Source organism: Haemaphysalis longicornis, unplaced genomic scaffold, assembly GCF_048455015.1.
Source record: "Haemaphysalis longicornis isolate Haplotype H1 unplaced genomic scaffold, Haemaphysalis longicornis Haplotype H1 scaffold_6, whole genome shotgun sequence".
NCBI lineage: Eukaryota > Metazoa > Arthropoda > Arachnida > Ixodida > Ixodidae > Haemaphysalis > Haemaphysalis longicornis.
The window spans coordinates 172,946,614-172,962,230 of NW_027526407.1; the positions used below are offsets into that span (position 1 = coordinate 172,946,614).

Below are 15,617 nucleotides of genomic sequence, written 5' to 3' on the forward strand. Positions count from 1 at the left end.
TCTTCGTTGGTGGTTTTTTCTTACACCCTTTTGTTCTTTACGCCCTTTTTCTTAGTTTCTAACACTCTAATTTGTAGCTTTACATCCTTCTGGGAAAAAGGGTGTTGAAATAATGAACACCCTTTTTGAAGGGTGTTGAGGTGGCAGGGGAGATTTGTATGGTATTTAATAAAATTCTATAAGTTACGGATCAGAAAAACTACCGCGTAATTAAAAAGTTCTGGCAAATCCGAGTGTTGGTTTGTATATCGTCGTAGTAAAATCCATACTTCCCAAATTAGCGCTAAAATATCAGTTTTTTGCGACAAGCCCACCGACTCCATCTGGGGGCTTTCCTCTGCTGGGTATAAAAGCAAGAACAGCACATGTATTGCTAAGTAAGTATGCACTCCCTGTACCGCTTCCATCCCGTGTTCCAACTGTAAGTTGTACGTGTTGGCTGTTTGTGTTGAATGCTGCGCGCTCCGCCGTTTGACATTGCCTCTGCGCCTGCCATCACCTCAAAAAAAGGGTGTGTGACTCAACACCTTTTTTTAGGGTGTTGAGCATCCTCAACACCCTTTTTTAAAGGTGTTGAGCTCAACACCCTGTTTTCATCCATGCACCCTTTTTTTGCCAAAACACCTTTTAAGGGTGTTAGCCATGGGACAAGATTGTTACGCCCTTTTCGGCCAAAAAGGGTGTAAAAAAGTTTAGTGTGTACGACACTTGCAGCAACAGTCTGAACCCGGCCTTACACAAACACTCAGATGCTTATGATGCGGGAGGGACACAGACAGCTCCATGTTTGAATGCCAGAGCAAAGCTTGGATCCTGCAGAGGTTCATTCTGCTAATTGCCTAGGAAGTATGCTCCATCGAAAATTATATAAACGTGTTTTGTTTCGTGCACTCCGTGGACTTCGTCAACCTTTCAGGTCATCCTTCTTCACAGAGTGTAAGGCCGCTAAGTTTTTCTAGTGTGTTTAATTCGGGGTATTTCTTTGCTACTAATATCGTTTTCATACTCGCTTCTACGTTGTAAACAAATTTCTAGTACTAATAGTCACATAGTAGCCACCACAGTGTAACCATATCAGAAAGGATGGGTGCCCGGTATATGCAAAATTTTATTCAACGTCAAAAAGGTAATGCGGCCCAGGTGGCACTCCTTACAGCGTATGGCGTAGTCTGGCGGAACACATTTTCCCTGCGCCAGCGGAGCGGCAAATAAATTGTTTGTGCCATTCCCATTATGAGTAGCCGACGTGTGCCCCAGAGGGTGAGCATTCGAAAACGATTAGGTGTTGCAGTGCTGAGGTTAAGGTGCTGAGGCTCTGTAGCAGGCGAGCGTGCAGGGGTTAAAATATTCGCATTTTTCACACGCACGCCATTTGCTTGCACATTGATGCAATGATTGTAACCAGCTGCTCGTAAAGCTACTGAGTTTGCTAGGTAACTGCGCTAATGACATTGAGTGTGTACTGTGTTGCATAACGGTTCTGATGAAGAGAAAACCAGTGACTGAGCGCTTTCACCCGTATTATACAATTTCCGCTATCTGGAAGCGCTCTCTATTTCTCTCTCTCTTTCTCTCTGTATTGTTATAGAGGCAAACTTTAGCACGAGATGTTTGGTGGGAAAAACGAACTAAAATATTGAAGGGAAGGTGAAGAGGTTATAGAATTAAAAGAAAAGTTGACTAGCCGAAAGTACACATTGAATAGTTTCCGCGTACGAAATATTTTTGCAATACAAGCAATAGCAGCTGTGCAATACGCAAAAAAACGTGGCCCGATGCCCTACCCCCATCTCGGTGCGCGATGCCGGAAGACTGAAGAGCGGAGGTGAAACCCGGCCGGAAAAACGTCATACCTGGACTTCCGGCCGGAGCGGCCGCCTCTGCCATGCTCTTTGCGCCGTGTTTCCTGTAGAGTCTCGCCACAGGAAGAAATGTACTGGTTGTTGTTGTTGTTGTTGTGGTTGTTGTTGTTGTAGTTGCTGCTGCTGCTGCTGCTGCTGCTGCTGCTGCTTCTGCTGCTGTTGTTGTTGTTGTTGTGGTTGTTGTTGTTGTTGTTGTTGTTGTTGATGGCACTTTTTTGCGCAATTTTTGTGTTTAAAAAGTGGAACGAACGCCAAGCGAGGCATACGTTACCATGCCGTATTCTTAGGCAGGATAATACCACGCCGGAATGTTTTATAACACGTAGAAGCGACAGCCGAGGTGGCTGTGCTTGATGACAGAGAATATACTACACTACGTTAGATAATTTGTAAAACGCTCCAATGCGTTTTTCCTTTTTTAAATGTTCACATTAGATGCTAGATTTAGGAAGGATGCTGAGCAATGCTGTACTTGGCCCGCAATGTTTTGTTCAGTTCCAGAAACAAAGTCACATTTGTTCAGGAAAGGCCTGTTTCGTTAAATGGCTCGGTTTTCTTTCCCTGGTGGGCTTAGAACAGTGTTCAAAAATAATTTTTGGTGAAACTAAAACAAGGTGCCAATACTGATAGAATTTCTCTTTCAGTATTCCTACAACGTAAAAAAGCAAGACACCACATTACTTAATTTTTAAGTATACATGCCACAAGAAGGTAATATTTGTATGGAATGAAAAAACACCGCTCCGAACCACCACCATACCATAATTTGTGAGTGACTGGGGGGCCTAATTCTTTGTCCAAAATTCCGTGCGCCTGCATATTATAACCTGGCGAGCACTTGTTGCCGCTGAACCTCGACAGTGCTCCAGCGATAGTCGATATATATAACGATGAGACTAAAAAAAGTACGAGCGAAGAGTAAATATACGGCCTTTGTCCGACCAGTGCGGCACATGCTTAAATCCAGAAATGCTGAAACAGGCCAATGATTCATTATCACAAACGTTTGGTCATTGTTACCTAAAGTAACGTAACAACAACGTAACTGCTTTGTCCGACTGGTCTGTCAATTATAGCGAGGTGGACGTAATATTGCAGCAGAATGCGCAGAGCACACGGGAAAATCAAGGCTAACTGGAGCCGATAATGCTGCAAAGGCACCAGTATGCTACAATGTTTTCAGAATGAATGCAATTCAAGCAGTAAGACGCCACTCATTGAAATGCAGCTAGCGATCGCGGAGGCGCCTTAGCGCTGCCTCCCAAATGTGTGTGTGTGTGGGTGTGTGTATGGGGATGCGTAACGGGCGTAGGGTGGGCGAGAACGAACAAAGGAAATTCGGAAGCAGAGTCCGCTTGTTGGTTTATGCATGTACCGGCAACATCTGTATCGCATATACGTTTACAGTGCATGAACGCTATATTTTCCCGCAGTGCACGTGCGTGCTTTTCGCTGGTACATTGTTTATAAAACGACGCTTAATCTTGGTGTAAATGGTTTTGTATATAGTAACAAACAGTTCAGGTAGTACCTCATATTAACATAAGGTATAGAAACCCCCCGTGCTGGTTGCCCAGTTCAAACATATTCTGACGGAACCCTCTAGCCGACGCCACAGTCACTGCTCTAGGGTTCTCGGTCGTGTAAAGCAAATTCAAGCGCCAAGATACTTGAACCAACAGCCCGGGAAGTTAAAAAATAAACTTGGAGTCAAGTGCGAACACTAAATTGCAAGCTAAATTGGCGGAAAGGCAAGCGCCGCTGCCATGCGATCGTTTTCCAGTGATTCCGATAACCCGCGAGGCCGAAGGGTGTCATCCTTTGACGTAACGAAGGGCGCAACCAATCAGATGCGGCAAAGACGAAGAGCGCGCGTCGTTCAAATGGGACCACGCGTTTTGAAAGATAGATGCCGGTTCGACTCATTTACGACACAATTCAATGTGATATTTGGAGTCAGAGCGCAAGAAGCTGTATAAACGTGCCTCTAACTCAATCTTTTTGGAAACCGTCCCTTTCAGCTTCTTGGCGCTCGTTGTGATAATCTTCACGCCGTTACTGCCTGGCCTGCGTGAGTGCTCGTTTAAAAGTGAGAGGGATTTACAGCCGCTTCCTCATCATCACATACTCGTGCCCGAAGTAGGAGTAATCAGGCACAAAACAATTCGGGCACGGTGGAACCTCGATTTCAAAAGTTTTCCGTTTACCCAATTCAAATCCCTTAAATTGCTATGTGTTTTGTTTACGGAACGCATATTATTACTTCCGCAATGGAGTGCCTACACACACTGTTCGACTCATGGTGGATGATTTAAAAAGAAAATTAATGTATTTGGATGGCAAATGTCGAAAGACGAAAATGCAAAATAAGTATATGACGTCATCATAGTGTGTGCACGTTGGGAAGATTTTTATTTAGTTACTAAAGACTGATCACATTTATGAAAGGGCCAATTTTCAGGAGCCATAAGTAATTAGGCTGCTTATGCTCCTCAGAAGCGTGTGCTTCTTAGGAAGCTAATTACTTGTGGGATTTCAATGTTTGTTTGTTTATGGAGTAGAAAATTCTATAAAGTTCCCAACGGAGCAAATAGCTCAGGGTTGAAGCGGTGACAGTAGTTCCAGGTTCGATTGGATTTACTCTCTCTAGAACCAGCTTGGTTCCTGCTCGCCCAAAGAACACACAGAATTTTGGGGTTTTGAGTTTTTTTATGTGGCAGCACATGCTCTCTCGGGAATTAGCTTTATAAATTTCTTTCCTTTATTGTTTTCATGTACCAAAGAACAAAAATTAAATAAAATTATCATAGAATTGATTTCGAATTCCCTCTCATGTGCCGAGGTATAGCAGCCGCAAACTATCACGTAATGATAGTTCTCAGCTGCTATACCTCTGCTGCTGTAGCAGCTATCAGCTGCTCTATCAGCTGCTATAGCAGCTGATAGTTTGCAGCTGCTAAAAATTGCTATAGAAGCCAAAGAACGACAACGCGCTTCGTGTAGCTTCGTGTAGAGCAAAAAACACACAAGCACAGATGGACGTGACGGGCACAAACGCTTAAGCCTGTCGTCTCTGTACGTGCTTGTTTTGTTGCGCCATACGAAGTTTACTGCCAGAAGCACACCTACACAGACAACAGCGGGCAGGGGCAGCAGCAGTGCGGGCGCAGGAGCGTAACCATGACAACGGCAAACACCGGCCGCATGTTATAGTTTCGCCGCTTCACCATGGGTACCGAGTGCTTTGGCGAATTTTTTTATGGTGGCTTCACTGATTTAGGCGTCTGTTTTGCGGTGCCTCCTTTTTTCAACGGAAGCTTGCGAGAAGTCTGAAGTATTTTACTAACAATAAGAAAACCTCCGCCATTCATTCACCATTGCATTGACCAACTGGTACATTAATTGCGCCCAAACGAGCTTTCTTGGAGCTTGTGGTTTTGCACTGGGGCATGTCTAGACGCTCTAATTTGTTCGATAGATGTACGTGGAGAAGTTACCTTCCACTATTAGCCTCCTAATTAGGTAGGTTGCGGCAGATGAACACACCATGCTTGAGTAAGTACACTTACACGTCTGTTGGTCGCTTCCTTCGTTGGTTAGGTTATCCATACGTACTTAAACCGCTATGTTATCGAATGCACAACTGCCAAATACATTCGGTTATGGAATACGTATCTTTCGCTGAATTTATTTTTTATTAGAAACCACTTATTGTATTGTGCGTGTGACTCAGCAACACGATGCATGAAGTGGCTGAGCCGGAGCAGCCCCACAGAGCAAGAATATATAGGAGGCGAAACGACCCATTGCGGCAAGCGCGGGCGAGCGACCAGATAATGTCATAATGAAAACCAAGGAGGACTGCCAAGCTTCGTAGATGCGACGGCGAAGGAGAGGGTAGCGGCACCTGATGGACGAACGGATAGCGGCCGCAATTCATTCCGTGGCTGCGCAGTGCAATGCCGATCGCGGTGGCCGCGCAGTTTCTTCACCCGCGGCAGATGCCGCTAGCTTAACGTTTGACGAGCACCTGTGACATTATCTGGCCGCGCTGGGAAGCTTCGTTTCCCCTCCTATCTTATTCTTGCTCCGTTATAATCTCCAATAGCTTCATTCGGCTTTATATTTGCATTAGAAGCGTCACTAGTTGGGCTAGTTTGAGAGCTATTTCGTTTATAAACGAGCGCGTACTAAACAAAGACAAAGGAAGGAACATAAGGAAGGAACACAAGGATTGAAGGAACATGCGCTGCAAGGGACGGGATGGGAGAGGGTAACAGCTGGGGCTTGATATCGGCTTGCTGGCCGTGGTAGAAAATTGAGTCATTGCTTGTTTTTTTCTTGGGAACGCAAGACACAATCTCGCACCAAGACACAGTTACACACCACATATGTGACTTTCCGGGAACCGTTGTAGACTTTTTACGTACCAATATTGAACTGGCTAGATGATGACAAATGAATAAGCTATTGTTAGGTATCATTTATTACATATATATTTCCATAATGAAGCAGTGACTCCACCCATATTTTATCATAAAATTAAACTTTATCGGCAGCATCTACAACTTAGCTATGTCATAATTAAGCAGCTTATTTTCGCCAGTGTATTTGGCACAGTGGTTCTCGAAAGTATATCTTTTGCTGTTGTTTTTTTTTTTTGGGGGGGGGGGAAGCTGGAGGGGGTGTACAACTTGGCTATGGTTTTGTATTCCCAAGGGTTATACTTTCTTCTTTTTACAGAATGCACCCGAGGACTCGGTTGTATTACTTCATGCCTGTGCACATAACCCAACTGGCGTCGATCCCAGCAAAGATCAATGGAAGAAAATAGCGGAAGTCATGAGGGTAAGTGCTACATCTGGTTCCCTCTTATTGTCACAACATTGCATGAAAAATACCGTGCATTACTTTAAAAAGGCGTGCAACTCAATACGGTGGAGAGTAATTTGTATTGATATGGGGGAATGATGATATTACTACCACGGCACTTTTCAGTGTCGGCTTCCAGAACCGTAGAAACTTCACAAAAACTCAATACCTCAGGCTGTCAGAACACTCCTCCCTTTAAAGTTACCTGAAGCAAAGCGGGCAGGCGCTTACGTAGTCGAACAATGGACACGTGCGAAAAAGAAGGCAGGCATGGAGGTCACCACTGCAGGTTGTTAATGCGCTCCCTTCGTGTCGGCTATGGCAGCAGCGACCCTCGTGCTATCCAGGTGAACGGCAGCTATGGCGTCTGGAGCCGCCATTTGCCAGCATCGCCGCTTACCTTCAACAATTCAGTTCCCCATTGCTAAACAACCCTTTAGGAGGAACTCATCCATGAAGTATAGTACACCCACACGCCACACGCTAAACATTTAAGACTGATCTTAACAAAAAGATGGAAGCGTCCTCCGAACCTGTATCAGCCGTGGGTGAACCAAAGCGTGTTTTATAAACAAAAAGTAACCCGCCAAATGCGTTTGACAGGCGCGCGGCGCCTAGGTTTTACCCGTTGCAGCGAAGAATGAAACAGACATCAAAACTAAACCGGAAAAGTGCGTTTTTATACATAAATGGGTAACATGTAAAGAAGAATAAAGTTGTTGGGTGACCACTTCTGCCAACCACTTCGGTAGAAGTGTGATTGCGAAAGCAATATTGCCAGATAGGCGAACAGATGTGGCAGTACTGTGGCCACGGATTGCGCCTTCTTGGGGCGTCTGTTGCGCCACCAGGTCAAGCAGCGGTTATGGTCAAGCAGCGGTTATATGTGGGAAAATTGTCCTGGAAGGTGCCTAACGCGCTGAGCGTCCAAATAAATACCATGCTCATTGGTTTTTGGTTGTTAAATGGATATGCGTGTGGCGCTCTACATCCTTCACCATGCATAGCCCCTGCGTAACTGCCGACTTCTGCACCGCTGGGCCAGGCACCAAAGATAGTACGAAGCTGCGTGCGGCACGCAATTTCGCTGTTGATCGTCCGATGAAAGGTGGCGCTCCGTTCGGTTCGCAGTAAGATTCCACGTAGCAGCCAAAGGCCTGTCATCCAATACATGCTCGATTTTCTAGCCGATTGGCGCGCTCCTATTCTGCGAGCTCTTTCTGCAGCACGCGCAATGGAATGCGTTCCAGCCAATGTGACTTTGCGGCCACTGAGCAAGACCCAGTAGTAATCATCCGTTAATACACCTGTGGATATGTAAATATGTTTAAGTGTTGGGACTCACGCGAAACCACAAATATCGGGATTCAGCGATTGCCAAAACCCCTCAGAAGGTGCTTGCTACGCGCTAATATCAATGTGAGGTTTATAAGCCACTTCGCTGCGACCGTCTCAAGAAAACAGTGTTTCGCTCAATGTTTTGCTTTGCTGCTCTCGCATTTAAACTCTGCAGAAATGCAGACGAGTCCTTCCAAAGGTGATCCAAAAATGAGGATAATGGTCTGCGCTATGTTTCGCTGTGTAACCAAATGACTGCATTCCCAATGTATCCTTTATTCCAACTCGAAATATTAAAAATGCATCGGCGCATTTACGAACACAAACAAAAGCACTACTGGTCTCCCATGCCAGGAAGAAAATTGCCTGGATGCATATCAGGAGCAGTAATCAAGACTGCCCCGGGGTAAATTCTAATGTGTTTGTGTTTGTCTCAAAACTATCAATATGCCGCCTGTTCCAAAAAATTATCTAGTTAGGTTTTAAGGCCTTTGACTCATCAGCCTCCCCAGAAACCAAGAACCTGTGTTTGCATCTTATCTGCTCTCGGCCAGTTAAGGCGACCTCGAAGTGGGCATGTTCAAACAGACGTGAAACAGAATAACCAAATATTCTGCTTCTGGGCGACTTATTTGGCATACCAAAAAAAATGAGGAGTCACTATGGATTAAACACTTTCAAACCCTATGGATCAAACACTATGGATCAAACTGTTTCAAACACTAAGATCTTTGAAAGAGTTCTATAACAGAACACTCCCAGTCTTTCGCGAATTTCCTGGGTGTATTTACATCTACTGGTACACAAGTGAGTTACAAGCAGAAAGATGTCGCAGTTTGTGCCGACCCGCGTCTATTTTACTCAATAAAATCAAGGAAATATTTTCTGACTTGATATACATGACCAGTGCATGCGATCAGAGTTCATTTTGAAGTGGTGAATAGCTACAGAAAGCGTACCACTATGCTGTAAAAATTTTGATAGAAGAGTTTTAGACATACTGTAACGTGTTACTTCAATTGGAGTAGGCTGGTGTTTCAAAGAGCTGTGTTCCTCTAGGGACATCTTTTAAAATTTTTAAATAAATGTTGATCGCACAAAAAGAGATACAATCTCGCTCAACCTGACTGGATTTCCAAACTGGGTGCCCAGCAGTAAGCGCCCAGGCATGTAAAGTCTTTGTTGTTGTCTACTAACGCACTGACTCAGCCAAATTGTTGCACACTCATACGTCACTGCGTGTAAACGTATTTTAAATGTTATGACTTGTGCTAAAATTAGGTTCGAAATTGTCGGATATCCTGTCATGTTATCACAAAACTGGGGCAAATGACCCAGTCATTAGCATACGCGGGTGATAGCATCGGTCGCCCAAATATCACGTTTCAAAACGTAAACAGCATATATCCAAAAACATCGCCCAAATATCACGTTTCAAAACGTAAACAGTATATATCCAAAAACAGCGCCCTGCGGAAGGCCAAACTCACACTCAACCTGTTAAGTAATTGTGTTAAGCTCTAAGAGTTCGTTAGGATAAAGTTTGAAACGAAAGCAACCGATAGAAGCAGAAAATGGAAACTTAAGGGCGTTGGTAAAGACAGCAGTGCGCCTTCTTCCGCAAAACACGGAAAAGACAGAGGAAAATCAATAATAACTTTTCGCATTTAAATAAAAAAAAAATTCCCCGCATTTCCCCGAGGGGAAGAATGTGAAAGTGCGAATGCACGAGTTGAATTTGCGCGGTTCGGTAATGTTCGCGAAAGAGAGATCACACACACACACACAACTACAAAGAAAGAAAGATGCATTTATTCACAGACACCTATTTGTGTTGTCGTTGTACTTGATTGCTAGAGCGGATCTCAGCTTTGAAATTTCGTGTCAGTACTCCTTTAAGCGGGTGCATTAGCACTTCTCACGCCCGATTCCTGGCCAATCCCCCACGTGGGTATGTGTCATGTCAGCGGCCAGGCAGCGCACGCCCATCTCCCCCCGTTGCCAAGGAAAACGAGGAGATTCGTGGCCAATCCCCCACGTGGGTATGTGCCATGTCAGCGGCCAGGCAGCGCGCGCCCATCTCCCCCCGTTGCCAAGGAAGACGAGGAGCGCGCGCACCCGCAGCTGTTGCTATGCGGACGGCGGCGGACGCTTCAGGCTCGCTCAAGAAGTGCATTCGCACTTAATAAAAATACGGCCTTTGCTTCAACAACGGCAGACGCTAGATCCAGTGGCGAAAACTGCGGTGCATAAACAGGTAACTTGTCAGGCACTATTGGAGTAGCACCCATTGAACAGAACACTTTGGGTTTTATTATGCGTGATCCCCACTTACACATCACTTGTTTCGATTGGCAATAAAAGTCTCGTTCCCAAGTCCCCGTCACAACAACTTGCCACAAAAATAAGCATTGGCGGCACGTGGCCAGAACATTTAAGCCAAATTTTAATTGGCCGTGTGTAGGACGAAAACTATCAAAATCCCTGAGAACGGAAGTTTGTGGTTAGGAAGGCGGGACTGAGGAAGCTTCGTCTCCACTAGGTTTGCGAGAGACCGGCGCTGGGCTTAACGTTACGCTTTCAAGTATGCTGTCGTCAACTGGACCGGCGGTTAGACGTAGAATCGGTTCATATTTCTTGGTACGTCGTTATACAACGTTAAGCTTGATTACGTTAAAACGAAATAAAGGCTTAGCACCCGCTCAGGTTGGTGTTGTTGAGCCAGTGACCATTACAGCCGCCGTCCCCGGCTGAGGAATTTACCCCATCCCAGTTTGAGGTGACGTTAGGCTAGCCACTCACAATTCTTACGTATTCACTGCAGGTAATAGGCCATTAGGACACTAACTATCGCAGCTGAATGGAGTGCTTGTTGTCAACTTTTGCTACTTGTAGTACACGTACTGTACTGTCTAGTATATGTGCGTATGTCCTACCGCCTATAAAGTGGTGACAGTATTATATGTATTTGTCATATTTACTCTTTTTTCATTTTTTTGTAACTTACGTGGGTATTTATTTGCGTTTTCCAATTTCGTTGCTCCGTACATGCACAGAGCAACAAAGGCGCGAATCAAAGGCGTCACTAGTCTCAACTTTGTTTTCTGCAAGCCAATCTTATTCATTGCTAGCAATTGCTGCTAATGTGTTGGCAAGGAATGCGCCGGTATTTTTGTAGATGGAATTATCCAGTTCACCAGAAATTTTTTCTTTCAGCCGACTATTTTTTTTTTTCAACGTTGCAAATGGGGATTTGTAACAACACATTCTCCTCGAAAAGAAATTCCCCTGTAATGCGCTGTACCAACGTTAACGTTCGTTTTAGTAACGTTGCACAGTACAGGCCCCAATCTCATGTCGCCTTCTGGGTCCCGTTCTAGCAGTGTTTTTGAACTTCCAGTCCTCCTCGGCTCGGGAAAACGGTTCAGGACGGATAATGAGTGTTTAGTGCCCCAATCATAATTGCAGAAATTTACATTGGGGAGCACAGATCACAACTCGGTTGAGTCAAGTGGAAATGACAATTGAAGGACTCTAATTTTTATTAGTTGCGAGACTTTGGGAGGCGCGTCCTGTTGTCCTTGTGCTTTCTTTGTCAAGGCTCTAGCTGTTAATTAATACATAAAATGAGATGCTTGTATACAAAACGGGTTTTGTTGAGCAGAAAACAAAAAAAAGTTTCTTTCATTTGGGCGCTGGGCAGTACCTTTGTAGTCACCATAATTCTGCTTAACGTGGTAGCGTAAGTACATGGTTGGGTGATGGAAAGCCCTGTTCGGCCATCCAGTTTTAACATGTGACCAACGTGTGTTATGTGTGTCCAATAATTGCGGCATCATTCATTTAATGCCTACCACCCTCCTTGCGTAAAGCAGTGCTCACATCCAGTAGCAATTGTTGCGCATTTAAAAACGAGAAATTTAGATATAAATAAACATCTTGCTCGTGCCGCAATTTTCGTTTGGGTCGACTTTCCTTCTTCGCTATTACGGTGCCCAAAACGTGATGGTACTCTGAACAGGACCCGGTATCTCATTGAGCTATATATTTTGTCCGCCCATATATCCTGGAGGAGCTCAATTAAATCCTGCCTTCTCATTTGGCTTGATTGTCGTTCACGGTGCATCCTGATTGAGCCGCCACCATAGCTGATAAAACGTTCGTGAGGCGAATACTTTTAGAGAATACCTTTATGATGATGACGACCATGAAACAGCTATTCTGCGCCTAGCAAAGGTCGTGCACGCATCTATAAAGCTGTATATCTGCAGTACTACAACGTGAACAATGTAATTATTATTGCTTGATTCCCTACTTTGACTCTAGGTGTCCACTTTGTCAAAGAGTGCTATTTGTTCAACACATTCGCAGTCACTAACAAGCCGTTATTTGCAGGAAAAGAAGCTGTTTCCATTTTTCGACTCTGCATACCAAGGCTTTGCATCCGGGAACCTCGAATCAGACAGCTGGGTCATCCGCTACTTTGTTGATCTGGGGTTTGAACTGTTTTGTGCCCAGTCATTCTCAAAAAACTTCGGACTGTACAGTAAGTGGAATATATCAGTCTTGCCATTTATTGAAAGCCCCGTTTTTTACTAAAGCTGAACTATAACTAGGCTTGGTACGCAGTAATAGGTATAGATGGCGTGAATGCCTGAAGCGTAAGGTAAAACACAAAAATATAAAGAGAAACGATTAGTTAATACTGAGAAAATTAGCAATTAGAAAGAGAACGGAAACTTGGGAAAGTTACTAATGGTTCATCTCGATGGAAAAAGTGCTCAAGAACACGGACAATCAAAGAGGCAGAACACGGCGCTAACTCGAGACTGTTAGTTTATTGGAGAAACGCGCAAATACAGTCTTTCAAACATCACGCTCGCATGAAATGACGGCATGACACCATTGTTTACAAAGGGATAAACATTCTACAAGGCACATGCACCTAAAAAGAAAGGGGTGGGATAAAAAACCGAGGAAAACAAAAAAACGCGTTCAGCAGTCGTGCGACGCAAATAAAAAGCATCAGCCAAACTATACAGCTCGTGACCTAAATAGGCGTAATTCATTTCTATTAGGACAATGGAGGGTGCGGTAACAAACTGATCGCAACACCTTCCTATGTGGAAGGCCTCTACGCATTCTCTGGTCCTTTTGTCTCATAATTTGTATAAAGATTTCTCTCGTATGTTCAGCCTGAACCAAATCCTGTTATTATAGGATATGTCCGAGTATCCGTGATCAACAAGAAAAGCTAAATAATGCTGGGTTTCAACCATCGGTAAATCGCACTATTGTTCGAAGTTCGTTCGATCAAGGGTGTAAAATCCGAAAAGGACATGCAAAGCACTAAACAAAACCTGTCATCATTCCCGATGTGCAGTCCTTTTTAAAATTCTGTAGGCCACGCTGTTGGTGTCCGGAGCGTGCGTGCGACCCAGCAGGGGCGCTGCGGTTGCCGCTGTAGGCCGCAGACTTGGCAGTAATGAAGTTACAGTAAATAAATTATAGTAATTAAATTACGTGTTGCTGTAATAAGTAATGTTATGAATTACTTTTGAGTTATGGCAATTTAGTAATGTAATAAATTACTTCAGGCTAGTACCTTCGTGCAAATTACTCATTACTTTTCTAATTACTTTTGACTCGATGAACTCGAGCGTAGTAGGAGCAGCGGCATCGCTGATCGTACCGTATCCCAAGAGTACCCGGAAATGAAAAAGTTCTTCATTATGTTCTACACAACCCTGCCCCGATCCTAGCCAGCGGAGTGTCTTTTTAGCAAGGCAAAAGACATTCTGTCGTACAAGCGGGGACACCTTTCCTATGCCCACTTTGAATTCCAGCTCCTTCTGAGATGTAATACAGATATCTAACATATCAACACATAGCGCTGTAAATAAACTGTACATAAGTTGGTGCATAAACAAATATTTTTGAGATGGCGGTGTATATGTATATGAGTGTAAATAAAGTTTATGAGTTGGTAGTGTATGCGTGATAAATTTTTGTTAAAGTAATTTCAAGGCAATTTCATTACTTTTGAAAAGTTATAGTAATGCAACGTCATTACTCTTAGCCATTTGTAATTTCTAATGTAATTTAATTACATTATAGAAACTTTTAGGAAAATAATCCGTAACGTAATTTAATTACATTTTAGAAGTAGTTTTGCCATCTCTGGTAGGCCGATTGCACTGCTAAAGACGGCGAGAAGAACTTCCGCTCTTACATGCGTCATGTTGCTGGTGCGCAAAGTGCGGCGCAGGGTAGATATCCTAGCGCAGGCAGTTCAATGTTGGGGGCGGCAATATTGAATTCGATACTGCGCTGTTTCATGCATTCGCGCAAGATGCCGGCTTCAAACGCGAGGGCCCCAGGTTCGATTTTGACTACACGGAGCGTCATTTTTCTTGAGACCCCAAATAAAACCTGAGTGGACACGAATCATCCTCCCCAAGTGTTTTCTAGTTTCATCATCATCAATGAGGTAGCTTTTTTACAAGGCGTTTTAGGAGCTCACGGACGAATTAGTGAGGAATAGAAAGTTTCGCTTTATTACCTAGTGCAGCTTTTTTGCTTGTTGCAGCTTCAAACGTTTTTTCAAAGAAAAAATGTCACTGGTTTCAAATGCTTTGATTCAACGCGGTCATTGGCACCAGGTGAGTTTGGGTGGTATTCGCTCATGATATATCTGCTGTGCCTCCCCGCAGAAACACTCGAATGAGGTAGTGCGCGGACGGGGCAGCGCAGTTGATCACAGAAACAGCAATAACCCAATCAGCTTACAACAATAGGCAGAAAAAATTGACAGGGAAATTGAATAGCAAAACTGTGCTTGCACTATGAACAGGAAAATAATACCTTTAAAACGCATACACAAGGAAGTGAAAATAACGAAGCATAAGGGAGAAGGGTATAACCGTAATAACTTATGATGATGATGATGATGATGATGGCTTGGTGGCTGCCCCTTTGTAGCGGGGGGACACTCCTGAGGGCTTCTAATTACCCTGGCTTCCTAACCTCAAGAGTTTTGTACGTCATCTCCTTTCCTCACGCTAACGGGCGCGTCTTCGCCATTCCTCCAGTCAACGCTTCGTAGTGCCGACCGGATTCGGCGCCACGTCACCAGTCACCAACCCCATTGGGGCCATGAAAGATTTGTTTCATGGTTGTCAGCCTAAAAGTGAGCACGCACAAAAAGAACCGAAAACTCAATACCCAACAGATGAAATAACATTAAAGAATTATATCATTACAGAATGATATCATACAGAATGTTTCATTGCAAATAATCATTTATTTTCTCAGCCTAATAACAGAAGCTACTGTAGAATCTCTCCGAAAATGTATTAAACGTGTTTTTTTACCATGCCACTTATAAACTTTAAATCCTATAAAAAGTTATATATCACAGACATCTCGAGTTTCTTGTTCGTTATTTTGTATTCATTTAAAAACAGGTGTTTTGCGAGCAATGTAGCCACCAGAAGTCATCATTGCCTTTCATTCTGAATGTGGATCCACAAGCAACGTTTTTTT

General features: G+C 43.9%; 1 protein-coding gene across 1 annotated transcript in view; it reads left to right on the forward strand.

Moving 5' to 3' along the window:
• The window catches only part of LOC144141273 (aspartate aminotransferase, cytoplasmic-like), a 101,211-nt gene that overhangs the window by 48,877 nt on the left and 36,717 nt on the right, over positions 1-15,617 (forward strand). The window contains exons 5-6 of the mRNA XM_077672851.1: positions 6,606-6,710; positions 12,468-12,618. Coding sequence (XP_077528977.1) covers positions 6,606-6,710; positions 12,468-12,618 — 256 coding nt within the window. The remainder of the gene's footprint in view (positions 1-6,605; positions 6,711-12,467; positions 12,619-15,617) is intronic.